The sequence below is a fragment of the Protomyctophum bolini genome (assembly GCF_963924005.1).
Source record: "Protomyctophum bolini genome assembly, chromosome: 11".
Taxonomy (NCBI): Eukaryota; Metazoa; Chordata; class Actinopteri; order Myctophiformes; family Myctophidae; genus Protomyctophum; species Protomyctophum bolini.
Window position 1 is genome coordinate 9,512,533 of NC_137872.1, and position 20,392 is coordinate 9,532,924.

Below are 20,392 nucleotides of genomic sequence, written 5' to 3' on the forward strand. Positions count from 1 at the left end.
GGCTAGAACATTTATGTTTTTTATTAATTTTTTTAATTTTATTTATTTAGGCCTATTGATTTATGAATTTTACATAAAAGATAGGAATTGATCCATCGTGATGGATGTTGGAATGCGGTTTTGGCCTGCAGGCCTTGGTCTTGGTGACATGTAAACCGCTGCAACCAATGAGCGGGCCGTTATAGCTGCGTGTGTGCCAAGTGAAGGTGAGCGCGCTGTTCTTTTCCACACACACACACGCACAGACAGACCGAAGGCAGGAATACGCACACCCGTCTCGTCTGTGCCAAGTTGAAGTTCCCCCTTCGTTCGCTGCAGAATCGACAAGATAACAACAGACAACTGGGCTTGTATTTTTGGACTGTCTGGAAGGAGATTACCGGCAGGAGGATTCGGGGGGAATATCTTCGCGTTTGTGTTCTTTTCGTACGGAGCGTAAACGTTTTTCGGATAACCATGCAAATAAGGCGATCGGCTCGGTGGTTTTATTGCTGACGACCCCGCGCCGGCGTCGCCTTTATGGACCCCACACCCAATGATGACTATGAGTTCAATGTCGGATAGTCTGGTCGCCGCCGCCGCCGACCCTTCCAAGTCGGCGTTTCTGGAGTTCGGCGGACACGGCTATCCGGGACACCCCCACCCCGGCCACCAGCAGCCTTCCCCCGGCTTGTCCCACAACCACTACCCGGTGGTGCACGGCTTGCACGCGGTGGGAGCCTCGCAGCACGACAGCCCCTTCTCGTCCTCCGGCGGGCCGCCCTCGTACGGTCGCCCGCTGGGGTACCCCTACCACCACAGCCCGGTGCATGCCGCCGCGCACCACCCAGGCGCGTATCTGCCCTATAGCCAGCACGGTGCCGGTGGGCACGGCAGCGCGCTGCACGGGCACAGCAGGCTGGAAGACACGGGTACGTTGACAGTGGATCTGTGTCGGGACGGTGCGAATGATCATGGAAAATGGAGTGTCCGCACACGATATGGGGGAGCAGTGCATGTATATCGTGTGCGGACATTCCATTTGATCATTTTTGGGGTCCAGCGCCAACTGTGGGGATGTGCATATCGTATTCATTTTCTATATTATTATTAGGCTATTATTAGCCTATACTATAGCCTATATTTTCTATATGGAAAGAAGGGATGGAAGTTATTTTAGAGATATTAAAATTGAGACGTTCTGAGGCTATTTTTATTTGCTGCTCGATGAGGCAAATATTTTTTCCCCACATGTTCCTGCCTTGTTAACGTATGATATAGCATGATGACTTGAATGATCTGTGGACCGTGAATCTGTAATGGGACAGGCAGAATATAATGCATGCACAAAGAGATGAAGTACTATCAGCCTCAAGTTCACCACTGTGTATAGGAATAGACAGTCTGATCGAAAAATAATCGTGGATTTAAAATAAACCATATACTCATCCTTGACAACTGACACACGATCCTCTCTCGTGAAACATTTCAACTGATCGGAATAAATCAATATAATTAAATGTCGTGAGGGCAATATTAGCCTTAATATGCATGTCTTCTGGTATAAATGCACACATACTCATTGGGTTCCCCACACATGTCCAACACAATGTTAGCCTAATTGTACTTCGCATGTTACATAATAAATAATGCATGAGGGGCAAGGTGCCAAAGTCAAACACTCAACAATCACAGCCTCCCTGCATGATCAGTCTGAAGAAGACCGGATTTATTGATCTGCAGTGCGTAAATATAATTTGCATGGAAGATTATAGCCTATATTTATTGGCGGTAGGTTATTGTAAAAGAAAATTCAAACAATTGTGATATAGGTGTAAAGTGTGTAAAGCACAAGTGCGTTTCCATGCAGCCAATATGTGCCGCATGTATAAGGCGTTAATATAGGCCAGCACATCATTCATATCAGCTCTGGTCTAGCACTTTTACAAATACCAAATCAATAATATTATTTGTTTGTTTGTTTGTTTATTTTTTACCAAGGTGATTTCGGTATTTAAGATGAAAAAAAACAACAACATTTAGATATCTCTTAAATATATTTATTTATTTGGACACATAGCATTCATTTTCAAAGTGTTCATTTAATGTATTGTATAATTTGTTTTAAATAGCATCACAGACAGATAAAGTTTTGCTATAGGCTTTTAAGTAGGTAAACAAGTCCAGTTGTTTATAAATAATATGCATTTTAAACACTGTCAAATACAATAATTATCTCTGGTAAAGTGCAACCTATAAAATACATGTTATACGAAAATAAACCAAGCAAAAGAAAAAAATATATATAGAAAATGAATAGGCTACACACAAAATACAATTTGAGACTTATATTAATCAGATATTCTTGTAACATGATTCCTCTTCCTTGCTAAGTGGAATATCAAATGTCTCGCGATATAAAGACCATTTTCAAGTTGGACGCATTAGTGCAGATTGAGGTGTGTGTTCCTGCAGCCTTCACATAATTATGCTACCGTGTCTGAGACTGAAAAAGCATTTCAATCTCCCCACATAGTATAAACATTGAAGGCCTCTCTTGGGGGGTGGGGTGGGGGGAGTGAGGGCCTACAAATTACCCACATGTTGTGCGTAATTGTTGCAATTAGAAAACCGGAAGAAATAATGATAATAATAATAATAATAGCCTAATAATTACTATACTAGGCCTATAATACTCTGTCTATAATAGCCTAATAATAGCTAGGCCACTAATACAAGAAAGAGAATCACACACAGGGACAAACGTATACGCGTTCCGTTCTATTATCAACTTTATGTGTTTCTGTCTTTAGGCTATATTGCTATAGTTTTCACTTTTCAGCGGGCCCGCCCGTTCTGATTTCTTTATGCGCAGCAGCCGGCAGCCGCACAAACAGCAAAAGGCCCTGTGTCATTTTGATTTACGATGACCCACAGACCCACTATGCTTTCACCGCCACTCTCACGGAGCCCATTTTCACTATAGCGGTGTTTTCCGTGCATGTGTAACTGCGTGGTTTGGTGACACACACTGAGGTTTCGTGTTATCTGAACGTCTTGTGGGGCCGAGCCGACGAGGCCCGTTCACAGCTGTTCCAGCGGGCGATGATGAGCCGTTGTCATAATAGAAAGAAAACCCACACGACGGACGGCCAACAACACAGTTGTTAGTTCTTCTTAGTTACATATATTATTCCACATAGGAGAGAAAGCCAATTGGGGCTCCTTATGTTATGACCTCTGTCTGTGTGTTTGGACGACGGTCTTATTATATGAGGTTAGAAATGAATGCATTATATTAAAACCCTCAGGAGTCACTCCGGAGTTCTGGTTAAAATGGCCTCGTGAAATCAACGCGTTTAAGGTTACATAAGATCATTATCTAAACTTACAAACCATTTTCAAAATAAATAAATAATATATAAAAAAATATATTTAAAAAAAAGAAAAAGATATATAATTTGTTAATTGTCTTTTGATCCCCCGCCCTCAAGAACACGACAAGCCCACGACGGTCATCGAGAACGGGGAGGTTCGCCTGAACGGGAAGGGGAAGAAGATCCGGAAGCCGCGGACCATCTACTCCAGTTTGCAGCTCCAGGCGCTCAACCAGCGCTTCCAGCAGACCCAGTACCTGGCCCTGCCCGAGAGGGCGGACCTGGCGGCCAAGATGGGCCTGACACAAACCCAGGTGAGATGAGACTGATGGCGATGCGTGTGAGATGCGAGATGCTTCGTGTTTGACGTGCATGGGACATGGGGTTGTTTCGGTATGGGCTATATGCCCAGGAGGCTGCAAGAGCTATATAGGCCCCTTATTGACTTGAAAAGACACATCCTGACCATGCGGACTTAAATGCGTAAAATGCAACACATTTCAATTTATTTTGGGTCGCACATTCTGTTATTCATTCATTCTATTTAGGTCCCACACTCCCACTTTAAGGAGAATATGCGGTACAAATAGGCTATGCTATCCATATCCTATGAAGAGCAATGCACAGCATGCACGGAAGTGACGGAAAGAATCATGTCCGTTTAAGCTATAGGCTTATGAAACGCCATTAGTTATCACGATGATAATCAGGAACATTATTCAAACAGAAACAAATTGTTAAAAACAATTTGTCTAATTGAGGGCGTTTATATATTATAGCCTATATAGGCGCAACTCGACCAAGGTTTCTGGACAGTTGTTGGAAATTGATTTAGCCTGCAGCAGACTTGATATGAAAAACAATATCAAATAATTACCACTTTTGGAGAGCAATATAGGCCTATATCCAAGATGCCAAGAAGATGACATTTTATTCACAGACGAGTACACAGAGTAATAGATTTATTTTAATGCGTCGGCACATGCAGCGGTGGATAATATACCAGGATGTTTATATAGTAACATTCACTGTCAGATGGGTATAAGCATGATAATACTAATTATCATTTTTGTACATTTGTAAGTTGAGTTAAAAGAACACTGAGATTTGTTTGTTACTGTTGTGGGCCTTGTGTTGTGCATATAGGCATTAAGTGTGATAAAATTATGATGTAAAATGCAGCTCAGTTTTAGAGGTATATCTGGGACTGGGTGTGTAAGTCAAGGATCTATTTTTACTGGGCTGTTATAGTTGCAAAAGGGGAGATGGAGATCACATCAATATTTTACCCTTAAATAGAATCTGATATATTCTCTCTGACAGGCATCACAGTGACTGAAGAACTGCTGGCATGGGCCATGTAATTAGATAGCATGTGTTTATCCAGATACACAGTGACAGTATTAATGTTTTAGTGTGTGTGTGTGTGTGTGTGTGTGTGTGTGTGTGTGTGTGTGTGTGTGTGTGTGTGTGTGTGTGTGTGTGTGTGTGATTGTGCGTGCGTGCGTGTGTGTGTGTGTGTGTGTGTGTGTGTGTGTGTGTGTGTGTGTGTGTGTGTGTGTGTGTGTGTGTGTGCGTGTGCGTGCGTGCAGCATGTGTGCGTGCGTGCGTGCGTGTTTGTGTGAGAGAGAGTGAGAGTGAGAAGCAAAGAAATAATCTGTGTGTGTGTATGTGTGTGTGTGTGTGTGTGTGTGTGTGTGTGTGTGTGTGTGTGTGTGTGTGTGTGTGTGTGTGTGTGTGTGTGTGTGTGTGTGTGTGTGTGTGTGTGTGTGTGTGTGTGTGTGTGTGTGTGTGTGCGTGCGTGCGTGCGTGCGTGCGTGTCTGTGTGCGCATGTGCGTGTGCGTGCCTGCCTGCCTGTCTGGGTGTGTGTGTGATAACTTCCCATTAATAGGCTACATGGCACGAGTATATGAATTGAAGGAAAATCTGAATGACTATTTGGCACTTTACAATTCCCCTTGTTCACTAAACAGTTTAAAGTAGGGTAAGAGAGAGGAAATAGCACCTTACCTGCAGACCATTCTACTTGTTAAATTTAAGCAAGCAGAATTTAAGTAGGCCTGTGTGCGCATTGTGCAGCCATGTACGTGCATGTGTGTTGTTTGGGCAACCATGGAAATATGCATGTGTTTGTGTGTGTGTGTGTGAGTGCAAGCGAGTGTGCATGCGAGTGTGCATGCGTGCGTGCACGTGTGTGTGTGTGTGTGTGTGTGTGTGTGTGTGTGTGTGTGTGTGTGTGTGAAGATACAGTATTTTAGAAGTTTATGAGAATGGATGCATAATCTGCAAATGTATAGTGTGCATGTGCATATTTTTTGTTAAAGTGATATAGTTCGGTTTTTATTAGAGAGAGGTTTGGAGTTTTTCCTGTTTACCCAGAGTCGTACAGATTCATGGATGCCTTTTTGATGTCTCTGTGTGCAGTGTGAAGGTATGTTGAATGGTGAGCTTAGCCCAGCTTTGCTCAATTTCTGGATGTCTACAGGATCAAGTTGCAGCTCCTCTTAAAGCTGAGGGTTTTAAAACGTTGTATATGTTATAGCCTATATAGTGGTATTTTTAAACAAATGTTTTCCCAGTACAAAAATCCAACAATTGTAGTTTGGACCTGCAGTGGACGATTTTCCTCATCCTTAATGTCTTCACTAATAGTGGAATTAGTCACTTTATAAACAGACCAGGAACTGATAGGCTAAACTCCCCATAAACCTTCAAACTGTCCACTAATAGAGACAGGAAAATAGGAAAATTGTGTTTGCGTGTGTGTGTGTGTGTGTGTGTGTGTGTGTGTGTGTGTGTGTGTGTGTGTGTGTGTGTGTGTGTGTGTGTGTGTGTGTGTGTGTGTGTGTGTGTGTGCGCGCGCGAGTGTGCGTGTGTGTGTGTGTAGGTGTCTGCGTGTGTACGTGTGTGCGTGCGTGCATTCGTAAAAGAGAAAGAGAGAGAGACAGAGAGAGATGAGGCTTAGGCCTAAGTATTATGATGACTACTTGATTGGATTCAAATTGCTGCATTGGACAATCATTGGCCATTTATGTCTCTTCTCTTGAATTCAGTCTTTCACAAGCCCACATAAATGCATGGGAAAATCCCCAGTGTTAATTTAACTCTGAGAGTGCATGGATAAATGAATAGTGGCAATTTTAGGGTGTAAAGAGCCTACAAGTATGCATGCGTCCAGTCACAAAGTAGTGCACAAACACATAACGCACGCACGCACGCGCGCAGACACACACACACACACACACGCGCGCACACGCACACACACACACACACAAGACGAGGTCTGTTATGAGTTTGCGATGACGAAGAAAAAGTAACTGCAGCCATTTTGTCTGTCAGACGAACTAAATGAAACAGAACTAACTAAACCTACAACGTGGATGCACAACAAGCATTTTGTTTCCATTAATCCCATTTCACCCAATAAAAACACAGAAGATGGAGACGTGCATGTTTTTGCATAACGGTGTGAGGTGGTTCCTTTGTCTATTCTCATTTTTGCCCAAACAGTTGCCTAGGTAACACTTCTATGAGTTCCAGAGTTCATGGCCAGCAGTTATTAAACTGTCAGTCACATGTATGTCTCACCTCTTTTCTACCTATGTTTTTATTGCATTCTGTCTTTATCCGTCTGTCTCTCTCTCTCTCTCTCTCTCTCTCGGCTGAATTGCCAGAAAGTGGTACAATGAAAGCCAAAAGACTCCCACTGAACACACACACACACACACACACACACACACACGTCAAAACATTGTACCGTGTAAGGCGAAACCCAGAAATGTCTTTTTACACCGCTGAGATGGTCCACGTATGCACAACGCCACCAGTGTGACTTATAGGATCACGCACGCCTTCAATGTTATTCACTGTTTTCTGCCATGCTGTAGTTTTAGGCTTAAAAGTGGCTTAGAGTGGGTTTCACACTCACATGAAGAAGTTTTCTTGAAGATGAGCCTCTTTCTCAGAGAAGAATATATATAATATCCACTATTTGAAAATCTGACCAATGTTTTGCTATAAAGTTATAGAGTTAAAAGTGGATTTTTCCCCTTTCCCTACAAGGCGTATGTGTGTGTGTGTGTGTGTGTGTGTGTGTGTGTGTGTGTGTGTGTGTGAGCACACACACACGTGTTCAGCATGCACACACGCATGTGTGTGTGCACATGTCGGGCATGCATGCAGGCGGATGTTTGTGTATGATGAGCATGCAATGGCAAAGGTGTGCTATGCATTGCATACGGATGTGCGACGGTGTGTGTGTGTGTGTGTGTGTGTGTGTGTGTGTGTGTGTGTGTGTGTGAAAACTGTAGACCACACGTTTGTGTGTGTTTTTGTGCATGCGTGCGGTGAAAACAGACACGAACCTGATGTCATCAAATCTTCTGGTCTAATCCCTGCTGAATCCTCCACCACAGTTATGTTTTCACTGCAGAGTCCAGACTCATCCCGTAATGGGCCTCCGCCTTCTGTTGTGGACCGTACTCCATTCAAGTGGTTCCCAATGTGGTCTGGAGACATTCAAATCCACATGTATGATTATGAAAGAAAAGCTCTGTTTCTTTCTTTCTTCCCCTCTGTTGTCTGTTTGGCTTTTCTTTTCTCTCTCTCCTATTTTGGTTGGACTTTGTAAATGAAATGTTTCGGATCAGTTATTAGCACGTCGTGACTGGCAGCATTACAGCTCCCTTTGTCAAAGTCATTTCCCTGAGACTATGGATGCCCAGGGCATCGAAGGGACATGTTTGTGTACATTCTTTTTTTTCTTTTTTTTAGGTTAAGCTAGTTTGAGTGTTGTATGATTTATTTATTTAATTTAGTTGGAGCTGTAATTACGGTGTAAAGACAATAAACTAGCATATTCACAGTGGTATATATATTTTTTAAATATATTTTTTATCCCACGATTTTGTAACCCATTTTTCACCCCTGTGTCAATCATCTACTGTGATCCTGGGCTCTACACACCCTCCACCAACCTGGGGAGAGCAACGGACTTAACTCATGCTTCCTTCATGCTTGAGTGTCCAAGTTGCTCCTTTACACCTGACAGGGGGGAGTTTCCCTGGTTGGACTTAGCGCGTGAAAGGAACACGTTATTCCAACCAGTTCCTTTCCCCTCCATCAGGCGCCCCGGCTGGCCAGGGGGAGGCAACACAGTGGTATATATTATATATATATTATATTGCATAGAATATAGGTTAAACATGCTACATATGTGTTAACATAATAACGTTCAAAGAGTGCTCTCTAAGCAAACAAAGAGGCAGTGCAGGAATTCCCTTTGGACCCTTTGTTTGGATGTATGGTATATGTTTTGGATAAAGCATAATTGTATATCTCTTGATTTAAATGTGTTTTCTAGTGTCTTCACTGAGTCAAAGATATCATTCCTGACTGCAGGGTCCATCTTTCGGCACATACAGGGTCAAAGCAATTGTCATTTTCTCCACATCTACTGTGTCTGATGTGAGGAAACATCCAGTTATATTTGCCATTCTAAAATGCATTGGAATGCAAAGTTCATGTGTTTGCTCTTGAGATATTAGTGGTAGCCTACTGCATGCTGTGTTAGTAGCACAGAGGTCCCAAACTGCCCCCATGAATAGAGTGGAGAAAACAATTGAAGTTGGAGATAGCTGTATCTAAATCTACATGTGCACATGGAGATGTGTACAATGTATATTGCCCCATGGTTATGGAGATGTGTGTGTGTGTGTGTGTGTGTGTGTGTGTGTGTGTGTGTGTGTGTGTGTGTGTGTGTGTGTGTGTGTGTGTGTGTGTGTGTGTGTGTGTGTGTGTGTGTGTGTGTGTGTGTGTGTGTGTGTGTGTGTGTGTGTGCGTGCGTGCGTGCGTGAGTGTGCGTGTGTATCATTTATTTTATGGTGAGACTATGCATATGTTGCAAAGTGCTGTAATGCTCAAATGTGTTGCCTCAAACTATAGACATGTGATGAAAATTGTTTTAAGATTGCGGTTATGATTAATGGAGGCCAAATAGAAACCCCTCCCACCTCATCCCACCCCCGAGCCCTCAAGAGCAGAATGGCCAGGGTGTGAGTATACAGTGTCATTTAATTGCCGTATTTTAAGCCCTTCGGAAGTGGATGGTACGACTGTGGCTTTTTTTTACAGAGCTCATTTTGTAATATAGCAGTGCTGGTATTAGGCGGTATTAGGTTGTAATGGATTTAATGTGCGGCCACTGGGAGAATGGAACACAGAACATCTTGTATTGACACACAGTCATGTGGCTCACGGCTGGTTTACTCATATTGACCCAAACTCTCATGCGGCCAAGGGCCTGCTGCAATTAGCCTTTATTTGCTAAGCCTGGCATGTATAGTGCAATGTGTCTATTTCTAAATGCTATATATCCATTTTGGGACAAGAAATCGTTATCTTAAGAAGAGTAAGACCATCGTTCAGTATATTTTCTATAACTTGGACCTTTTGGTTTGACATTAATCACTTCAGTCCTATAGTGTCGACACATTGTGAGCTTGTAGATCTGCTATTTTCAAAGGATTCTTATACATTCGAAAACTTTAAATGGGACATTCAGCAAAATGAGTACACTTTGAGTAATTTGGTACTTTATGTACATTTTGATGACAATACGTTTGTACTTTTACTCAATTACATTTTGAATTCCGGACATTTACTTATTACATTATTGAATCATACTTTTACTTAGGTAAAACATTTGAGTACTTCCACCACTGCATGTGTATACTCATGCCGTCATGTGTCTTCAACATCCCTATATTATTATTCTCACTGACCTACAACGTTGAACCGGGACATTATCAACCTCAGTGGCAAATTACCCTGGATAGACACGCTTTGCTAAAGTACTATAAATGGATAGAACAGCATTTGTGGATGTAATAGCCCTAGTGTATATTTTAGATGGTTTGTTGATTACATATTTTGTTACCGTTCATTTTCCAGTCAAAGTTTACATGAGTTCTTCTTACTGCATCCAGACAGTTGAGTTGAGTTGTCAGATATTGTTGTTCTAATTTGATTTTTCAATAAACTTGGCAGTCACTTTATGGACCTTATGAGGCAAACCCCACCCTTCTGGCACACTGAGCAGGTTAAAACAAACACTAAGCATAATTAGTACTATTTGACACAAGTACTGTTTGACTATCCTGACACACATAAAAGCTCACCATGTATGCACGTACGTACGTACGCACGCACGCACACACAAACATGCATGTATTCATGCACATAGTTGTGCAAAATGATATATATGCGCAAACCTGGACAAATGCACATACAAACACGCCCCATGCAAGCACACACACATTTGAATTATTTTATTTGGATCTGCACAAAAGGCACAATACATTAGATCCAAACACTGATCAGAAGAAAGTTACATTATACGATCAAACCAACTACAGAACATACTTTACACAGAGGGAAAAAGATTGATGACATACGACTACTTGACACTACTAGACACACACGCACGCACGCACGCACACACGCGCACACACACACACACACACACACACACACACACACACACACACACACACACACACACACACACACACACACACACACACACACTAAGATAGCAATCATACAGCTATATCGCTATGCTATATAGTATACTTTCATCACCACCAGACAATTTTCTCCCTCGACAAAATCACTATGCCGTGGTGCATAGTGCAGCTTTATTGTCACATCACAGATTTACACATAAAAAAATGTGGGTGGGTGACATACCATTATACTGGTATGTCATTTCTTCCAAGAAACGGAAATCAAGGCAGGAAAAGAAAGAATGTTTGAGCGCTTTTACCACAAAGTACAGGTAAAGGGTTTTCTTCTGTGTGGGTAGTCTTAGATATTTACAAGCTTTTGCCACAAACGGTTCAACCAATAGGTCTCTAGCTTTCTCTCTCTCTCTTTCTCTGTCTCTCTCTCTCTGTCCCTCACTCTGACAGTATCTGTCTTCTGTTTTCTCCCATCTTTCTCTTCTTGTCTCTCTATTCTCTTCCAAACTCCTTCAGTCTCTCTATCCCCTTTCTCACTCTGTCTCTCTCTTTTTCTCTAACTTCTATTATCCCACACCAACCTATACAGTACACATGCTCACATACAATCAAAACATGCATTAGCACATGCACTACACATTACCCCCCCCCCTTCCTCGCACACAAATTAACATAGATGACAAGTGTACACACTTGTGTGCATTGGCACTCACACACACTGTACATGCATGCTGAGTCCTGACTCCTGACACACACCTCAAGACACGCACGCACGCATGCCACGCCACGACACACACACACACACACACACACACACACACACACACACACACACACACACACGCACACGCACACGCGCACACACAAAGTCAGAAGTATACACCACCCTCTCACATGCATAAACAGGCAGTCTCATTAGTTGTACTCATCCTTGCACACAGGCGGTGTCACCTGGACGAGCCTTCCGCCCCCCCCCCTCTCTCTCCCCGATGAGAGTCTCATTAGTGGAGCTCTCAGACAGCCGATGTCAGTCACTGTAGGAATATGAAACCAATAATTACCGCACAAATATTCACATTACGTTAACGTGCTGTTGATTGACTACCGGCCTCATGAGCCCAGATCCACATTATACAGTTTGGTTTCCACTGAGACCTGCAGACCTGGCGCTCAACTTAATTATTATGTGAGCTGTGGTTTTCTGAATGTGTTGTGTTGTTATGTTTGACATAGAAGCTTGCCTTTAAGGGCAATGTAACCTGCACAGTGCACGTCCTGAGTATATACTTTAACTGAGGATGACTCTGACGTTTATTTAGGCTGTGTGCACTTCGCTTTAGAATTGATAACAAAATAACTATAATGGGCCAGCTGAAACTTTATGGTGCAATTTCAAGTTAATGCTTGAATAATAAAAAATATATATAATTAGAACCACCTTGCCCATTTATGAAGTGGGTGGGTAGTTTGGATTTGATGCCTTTGCCAGCCTCGATACTAATTTCATACTGGCTGTAATTTACCTCCACTGAAGTGACTCGAAGAATGAAAGCTGCTGTCATAAAAATGTTGTCAAATGTTGCATTCCTTCTTTGTGATATAGCCTAACCACATTTAAAATGAAGTCAGTTCTGGCCATATGAGACAATCTTCTATTTCCCCACACATTTATAATCGATCTGAGTGAGCGCTGTAATGAGCTTTCTTTACGAGGATATCATTTTTACAGCTATGTGGGTGCCACATCCATAAATAAGATTTTCGAGGAATTGTCTGTGTGAAACGGGACACAAACAACCAAAGTGCCAGGATGAAATCTCTGTCGCATGTTTATTTCAGTCTTTTCATGTGTTGCTGTGTTTACAGTTTGGCCCAGGGCATGGCTAGGCGCATTTCTCCTGGCAATGCAATCCGTGGCAGATTTATTTCTTATTTTCTCCTATTTTATATCGCTGTTAAAACTTGTTTTTATAGATCAAAGCATTGTTCACTAAGTGCTTGTAATTATTTATGATTCATCGTCATCCCCGCAAAGCTAACATGTTGCCCGGCAGGCATATTCACATCATTTGACGCCCAATTTGCATGCACGCTGGAAACACTATAGCAATATCAATTATTCTAGGCAACGACAACATAGTTGGCTTTAACACCAAGATGGTGCAGAATAATAGCTGGATGGATGGCTGTCAAAATGAATACTGCATAATCCAGCATATACAGTATGCTGAGGCTAGTAGGCCAGACCAATACCAGGCTGCACAAAGACGTATACTTTTATCAATGTGCAACAATGTCTGGCCTTAAAATGTATACTTTTTGCATATTGAGCTTCCTCATGTCCTCAGCTTACTGGACACTGAGAGACACTGGCACACAGTCGCATCACCAGTAGAGTCATGTAACATTTACTCAAATACAGTACTACTACTTAAGTACCATTTTGAAGTACTTTTACTTCACTGGAGTATTTCCAAACTTCACTATAAGTAAAGGCAAATATTATACCTTTAGTCCACTACAATTATTTTGTAACTTTGGTTACTAGTTACATTGTAGATTTTGATTATTATTACAAAACAAAAAACATACATTAACCACTTCAGCTGTATACATTTTGGCCATTTGGAAATAGCCGATCTACACGCTCACAATGTGTCGCGAATCGCGATGCTACGCATTGTGAGCACTGAGCTTGTAGATCTGCTATAGTAACAGAGTACTTCTACACTGTAGATTAAGGTAGGCAGGCATCAATACTGCATATACTGTAGAATCTATAGTATATTGCAGTATTGATACCTTTACTCGAGTAGCCTAAAACATGCAAGTACTTTTTTTCCACCGCTGCGCATCACTATAACACCTGTCTCTCTCTCTCTCTCTCTCTCTCTCTCTCTCTCTCTCTCTCTCTCTCTCCCTCTCTCTCCCACTCCTCCAGGTTAAAATATGGTTCCAAAACAAGCGCTCCAAGTACAAGAAGATCATGAAGAATGGTCCCTGCGGACCTGAAGACCACCTGCACGCGGCTTCGTCCGCGTCCCCCTGCTCCCCCGGGATGCCCCCTCCCCTGTGGGACATCTCCATGGCCAATAAAGGCACGCCCGTGCACTCCGGCGGATACATGAACAATTTTGGACATTGGTACCCGAGTCATCATCATCAGGACTCCATGCCCAGGACTCAAATGATGTGATGAGGGGGAGGGGAGGGGAGGGGAGGGGAGAGGAAGGAGGCCACACAGCTCAGGCACATCTTCGCGCACAGCTGCGGACAGACGAAGCTGACGCCCGACGTCATTCCGGCTTTTTAGACAGCTGGTGGATGGAAAAGAAGCTCCACCCCCACCGCGGCTGACTGACGCGGAGGAGGAGAGCGTTTCCGGGAATCTGTCCGTCGCGTCAGTCAGCCGCGGAGGTGGAGCTTCTTTTCCATCCACCAGCTGTCTAAAAAGCCGGAATGACGTCGGGCGCCAGCTTCCTCTGTCCGCGGCTGTGCGCCAAGACGTGCCTGCGCTGACATTCAACCAGAACAGGACAAAGTATTGCTTTGGGTCAAGGACAGGTACACAGCAACACTATGTGTTTCATTTAACTCTTGATTGTGTAAAAGAGGATACGACTTTGATTATAAGAGCAGCATCTCAGTTCTCTCCCATCGGGTCCTTCTTTGGAGTCTCTCTAGTTTTCCTTTTTTTTTTTCTTCTTGTTTTTTGTCATTCAGTCGTTTGGTCTTTCCTATATTCTGTGTTTTTGACTTTGTGGGCCAGTGGCCTTAATAAGAACTAAATAAAGACTTTATAAACTTGTGTTTCCTGACAGTTGGACTTTCCAGCGTATCCGAAGGTATATTTCTGCCATAATATATTGGCAGAAATATACATTTCTGCCAATAGAAATGGCTGTGGGTGGGTAAAAATTGTACGCTGATTGAAATGAATCACCAGTGACTTCAAATCCCCAGTAATTTCATATGACACTGACAATTGTCTCAGAAATGTAACTGTTACATTTTCCATGTCTTTCTCTCTGGTGTACAGCAATTACATTTGTTAATCGGGGTGATAATTATTAAATTGAAAACACTAACACATTAAAATAAAGATGAGCGGCGGTAACTTTAAGCAACTGTAACAATTCAAAGTAAAATCCTCAGTGATCCTTTATCCATTTGAAACATAGATATCAATGAAAACTCAGGATTTCACAGTGTTCAATTGTTTTGGGCGTCTGTATAATAAAAAATACCCTAAACCCTAAAGGTGTTTTCAAGAAATCACATGAGTCGTAAATCACAAGAAACGGCTCACATCCCTCACTCCCTCGAACATCTGGAGAGGCGAAGAATGAGTTGGCTAGCATTGGCAATGATTTTATAAAATGACCACCCCAATTAAAGGTAATTTAGGGCACAGCTTGTTGAATTAAGCTTTCACTGCAACGACGAGCAGGTAATTATGTGTAATTTGCAGGCTGTAGGGAATATATCCCTCCACCAGCCGACACTAGACGAGGGAATGACGGAAGTAACGGATCACACGTCAGGGGATTACAGGAATATATTTCCACAAATTGGTAACTATTATCAGTTTACAGTGACCTTAAAACAGTTATCATATTACAGTTTTCTTTCCTGTTTTGTGGGTAGTAGGCTATAGCCCATAATTAAGTCTATTTGTTTTGACAAACAGGATAAAATAGGCCTATAGTATGCAGATTTATGACAAAGCCACATGCAACCATTACTACCTGAGAGAAAAAGCACATCAGTTCATTACTTGCTTTATTTCAGATGAAAATGAGAGGCGAGATGCTTAAATTACTGACAATCCCATTTCACTAATTAAATCAAGGTTGTGACTGTTAAATGCTACATTTTTGAGGCACCTGCGTTTTACATTATTTAGCTAGTCATTTTATGTCTTTATTCCTTAAATTCAGGAATATGTTGTTCATAATGCAGACAAAATAATAAAATATAATCAAATTCCAAGCAAACAGTATATTACAGTATATGTGTATATAGGAGTAGGCTATTTAATTCTCTGTAACCATCTTTTTAGGACTCTGAGCTATATCCTATCAAAAAGTAATAGCCTATATTAAAATTGTTTTAAAATAGGTGGCACTATTGCATTGTATAGTCAGTAATCTATACCATATTTGTATTTAAATGACAACTATTTCCCCCCCAACCAAGGCTCATGTTTTAGGTTGTTATTAGAGAAAGTAAAAGATGAGTGTTCATTTCTTTTCCTTCTTTTTTTTTTACAGCTTTCTTTCGTTTTAGCGATTTTCGACAGGGTACAGGGGCCATTCGGGCAGGTGGCTAATTATGTATTTTTATTTTGTTCTTTTACAACATTTTACAGCGATGTCTTTATTATTGTTTAACTAGTCCTACCAGTAAGACGCACCCCTGAGGGTGAGAAGCGACCTCGCCGAAAGGGAGAGGTGCACCCATCCGCCCTGGGTGACGGCAGCCTGCTGGGCGAGTGCTGGCGCTTTGGCATGGGGGGTCAGATCAACATATGGAATGAATTCTGTACTGGCCATATGTATTGAGTGTACAGGGTTTGATGAGGTCAGATCAACATATGGAATGTCAGAACAGGAAGGATGGGGTGAGGGATCAACATAATGGAATGTCAGAAGAGGTCAACTGCATATATAGAGATCTTAAGGGTTTGAGGTTTGAGGTCAGATGTACTGTAGAGTTGCTGGCCGGCTCCATATATGCAGATCTATAGGTGATGATCCAGTCATCTCCATGTATGGTTATCCAGGGTATATGAGGTCAGTGTCGTGATCTTCATATATGGAGATGGCTATATGGTGGTCTCGATGCGTGACCATATATGGAGACGTGATGTCACAAGGCGTGACCATATGGAGGCGTGGGTGGCTAACTAACTAACTGACGGAAGGACGGGAGATGCAGGTTTTCATTGTAAATGCGACCTATGGTCGCAACTAGACCCCAGGAATTACATCTGGCGGCTGGCCACAAAAGATCACGGATCACAGGATCTATTGAATGTGAATGAGGAGGTGACAAACTTACATATTGACGATAGGCACACCGTGGCCATCTTGCCAGCAAGGTGGTAATTATAGCTGCAATTTCCCAGTGACAGCCCATATAATACATCCAAAATTAAGGTGTTGGAGTTTGGAAGCACTCGTTTTCAGTAAAGTAACCTCCTGCTGCCTCCTGCATTATACAAATTCAAAACAGGTGGCATGCAGGCAAGGCCATTAAGTGATATGTAACGAGCACTTCCAAACCCCAACAATCTCTAAAACAACCTAAAACATGAAGATTATTAGAAAAAAAATACTTTCCTAAACTTACCACGTGATATGAGTCAGTCAGTCCACTGTCCACATATGAAGTAGATAGTAGAACAAGAGGAGGGTGGATCGGGATCAGCATCACTGAGGACTGTTCGTTGACAGTTTACTGGTTGACAATGAAAAGGGCCGTTTATCTAAAATGACTTACAGGTGTGTTGCCCTGTCATTAGCCTGTTAGCCTGTCTGCAAAATAGAGAGAGACATGTTGATGTGAGGCAGGTCACAGACCCACTGACCACGAGAGGGGTCACAGGAAAGTGTGTGTGTGTGTGTGTGTGTGTGTGTGTGTGTGTGTGTGTGTGTGTGTGTGTGTGTGTGTGTGTGTGTGTGTGTGTGTGTGAGTGACAAACACACACACTCACACACACAAAAAATAATGGAGTGAAAGAATTAAGTGAACCAGATGACATCCACAAAGCTCTCCAATGCAGCCATAGCATAATAATCATCTTTTCACTTTTTTGTTATCGTTTTTATCATTATGGGATTTTAAAAAATTAACTTTATATAGGCTACTTTGTATTATTGTGTATCTGAATGATGGTATCAACTCCAAACTAAAGTTGTAAATTGTTTGAGAAGGTGCACCCTGGTGGCTGAATCTGTTATTACATGAACATAGCACACATACCAGTGTGCTACCATCAAATCTTGAATCATATTATAACAATATTGAATCTGGTTCAAGTCCTGTGATGCATGTCACCAACCACTCCCTTTCCACACATAAAATATACATTTAAACCATTCCCAGCCAGGCGGCCTTCTATGGCCAAAAGTCCCAGCTCAGGCGATAAGCCATGGCTATATTTTCTTACAGGCATGCATTTCAAAGGCATTGTAAAGTTTATTGAAAAGCATAATGAACCACATGAAACCCTATAATATGAGTATGTCATAATAGGCAAACATTTGGCAAAAATAGCACATCTATACAAGCTCACTATACGACGTGTTGCATTGTGGTGTGTTGTGAAGCATCACAATGCACTGTGAGCTTGTAGAGCGCCTGAATCAGCCTACATATTGTAGTTTTACCTCATTAACTAGAGAGTGGTGCCCGCTGGGCACTAGCTGGCCTACTTGGAACGATGCATATTGGAAATGCATGCCCCACCCATATATTATATCTGTGTCCCTTTTATGACCATAGGAGTTATGCCCAAATATGGAGTCTATGCAGATGTCAGAATCATGTCAGAACTGAGGCCAGCTCCATATATGGACACTGGGTGGGCAGGGGCCCGGTCCAGAGCCCGGTCAGAGGCCTTTTGGGGCGGTTCTGGACAACCTTGGCTCCGACCGACTCGACACCAGGCACTGCACTCCCTGTGATGGTGTGGAACGCGTTGAAGTTGGTGGGGTGAATGGTTCTTGAGTTACGTGGATTATAAGTTATAACAGTACACACACACACACACACACACACACAAACGCACACGCATGCACGCACACGCATGCACGTACGCACACACACACACACACACACACACACACACACACACACACACACACACACACACACACACACACATTGGTGCATTTATAATTAGATGCAATGCTTTTCTTATAAAAACAAGATGTTTACAGTTTCTCAGTTTCACCTATTGTTGTAGTCTCTGCCTAACTGTGACGATCCTCTCCTACCCCGCCTAACATGGCCGCTGCTAGGGCTGATTGTCAGGGTGGAGTTGGATCGTCAGTGAGATTGGACCACACCTGAGTCTAGTGTGTCCCACGCCTATATAAGTGTCAATCTGCCTTCACTCCTGAGTCTTTTCTCCTCTCTACTGGTTTGTTTGTGTGCGTGTGTGCGTGTGTGTGTCTTGGTTTACACCTTACAACATTCCCACTGCACATACACTCGCACGCATGCACTGCTTACACACTGATGATCATTCATATTTACTGACATCTTATACTTGTGATTTAGTTAGTTAACCTTTAAATAAATATTTTATACACTTTTAACTGTGCCTGTGTCTCCCTTTTGTTCCAATCATGAGTCAGATTGTAACCATATAACCTCCATAAGTGAAAATCCAGGATACCCTGAAGAACAAACCAAGAAGACTACCCAATAAATATGGTGTTGAATCATTCCGTGTTCAGGAGACAAAACCCTGCCAGATTATCTAACAGTCATATCTGATAAGAAGTCCTCACTCATACCATTCAGTGAGGTATACTGTTTTTCTGTTCGCTGTATATGTGAGATGAGATAAACTGCACACATGCTCTCTAGATTTGTTAAACTGTAGAAATCAAGAATTTCTTGATTCTGCTCCGGCTTTACGCCTTCAACAATGACAAGATTACGCATCTTCTGAGAATTCAGGCATTCCAGACACATCGCTGTCACGCCGCCTAAGGGCTAGGTCTGGACCGTAGAATCCATCCCACCATCCCATCATTCAACATTCGTTTCACAACCAAGAGTCCCTCCAAGGATGTAGCCACCGTCCCTGGTTCTATTGAAATCCCTCCTTGGGATACCATGAATGCCACTTGGCCAGTCCTGTATGCCTGGAAGCACTTTGAATTGCCTTGCTGAATTGTGCTATATACAACTAAACTTTCCTTGCCTTGTCTTCTAGCTGTCTATATGCACAGTATAGTATGACCTGTAAACTGTTTGATTTTGATTTTTATTTGGATCTCTTTTAGCCTTTCGGCTAATCTTCCAAGAGTCCAGAAATAAATTAAAACATAACAAAATACATTATATTACAAAATAGTACATTTCATTTAAAAAATACATTTCAAATTGCACTGATGACGACAGCAGTGAGTCAAATGTTACAGCATAATAAAAATACCTATACCTCTAATCCTCAACTCATACAGCCACACACACTCACTCACACACAGGCACAGCATATGCCTGCCCACAGACAGATACAGTTCATTCACCTATCTATGGTGGACTATGCATGGCAGGGTCGTCCTCTTCCCTGAGCCAGCTGAAAACCTGACCGCATACCAACACAGAAACTAGAACTAAAAAACAAAGCTTAACAGAAATCACAACATAATAGTGCATCAATAAAATCAATCTCAGCTATAGTGATGAGTTCCATAATTGAACTGCCCTAGAAATAAAAGATCGGCTTCCCATACTAGTTTTTATTTTTGGTAGAACATAAATATCTTTGTGTC

At 42.2% G+C, this 20,392-nt stretch overlaps 1 protein-coding gene across 1 annotated transcript; it reads left to right on the plus strand.

Moving 5' to 3' along the window:
- The first annotated feature begins 242 nt into the window (after nucleotides 1-242).
- On the plus strand, nucleotides 243-14,687 carry LOC308324571 (homeobox protein Dlx4a-like). The gene is made up of 3 exons (XM_080776668.1): nucleotides 243-911; nucleotides 3,474-3,670; nucleotides 13,819-14,687. The coding sequence occupies exons 1-3, from the start codon at nucleotides 536-538 to the stop codon at nucleotides 14,071-14,073; spliced, it is 828 nt and encodes a 275-aa protein (XP_080632794.1). The 5' UTR covers nucleotides 243-535; the 3' UTR covers nucleotides 14,074-14,687.
- Nucleotides 14,688-20,392: the final 5,705 nt, after the last annotated feature.

Coding starts and splice junctions, on each gene's coding strand:
- LOC308324571 (XM_080776668.1), top strand. CDS start 536: ATGATGACTATGAGTTCAATGTCGGATAGTCTGGTCGCCGCCGCCGCC. Junction 912..3,473: donor CAGCAGGCTGGAAGACACGG/GTACGTTGACAG, acceptor CCCGCCCTCAAG/AACACGACAAGCCCACGACG. Junction 3,671..13,818: donor TGGGCCTGACACAAACCCAG/GTGAGATGAGAC, acceptor CCACTCCTCCAG/GTTAAAATATGGTTCCAAAA.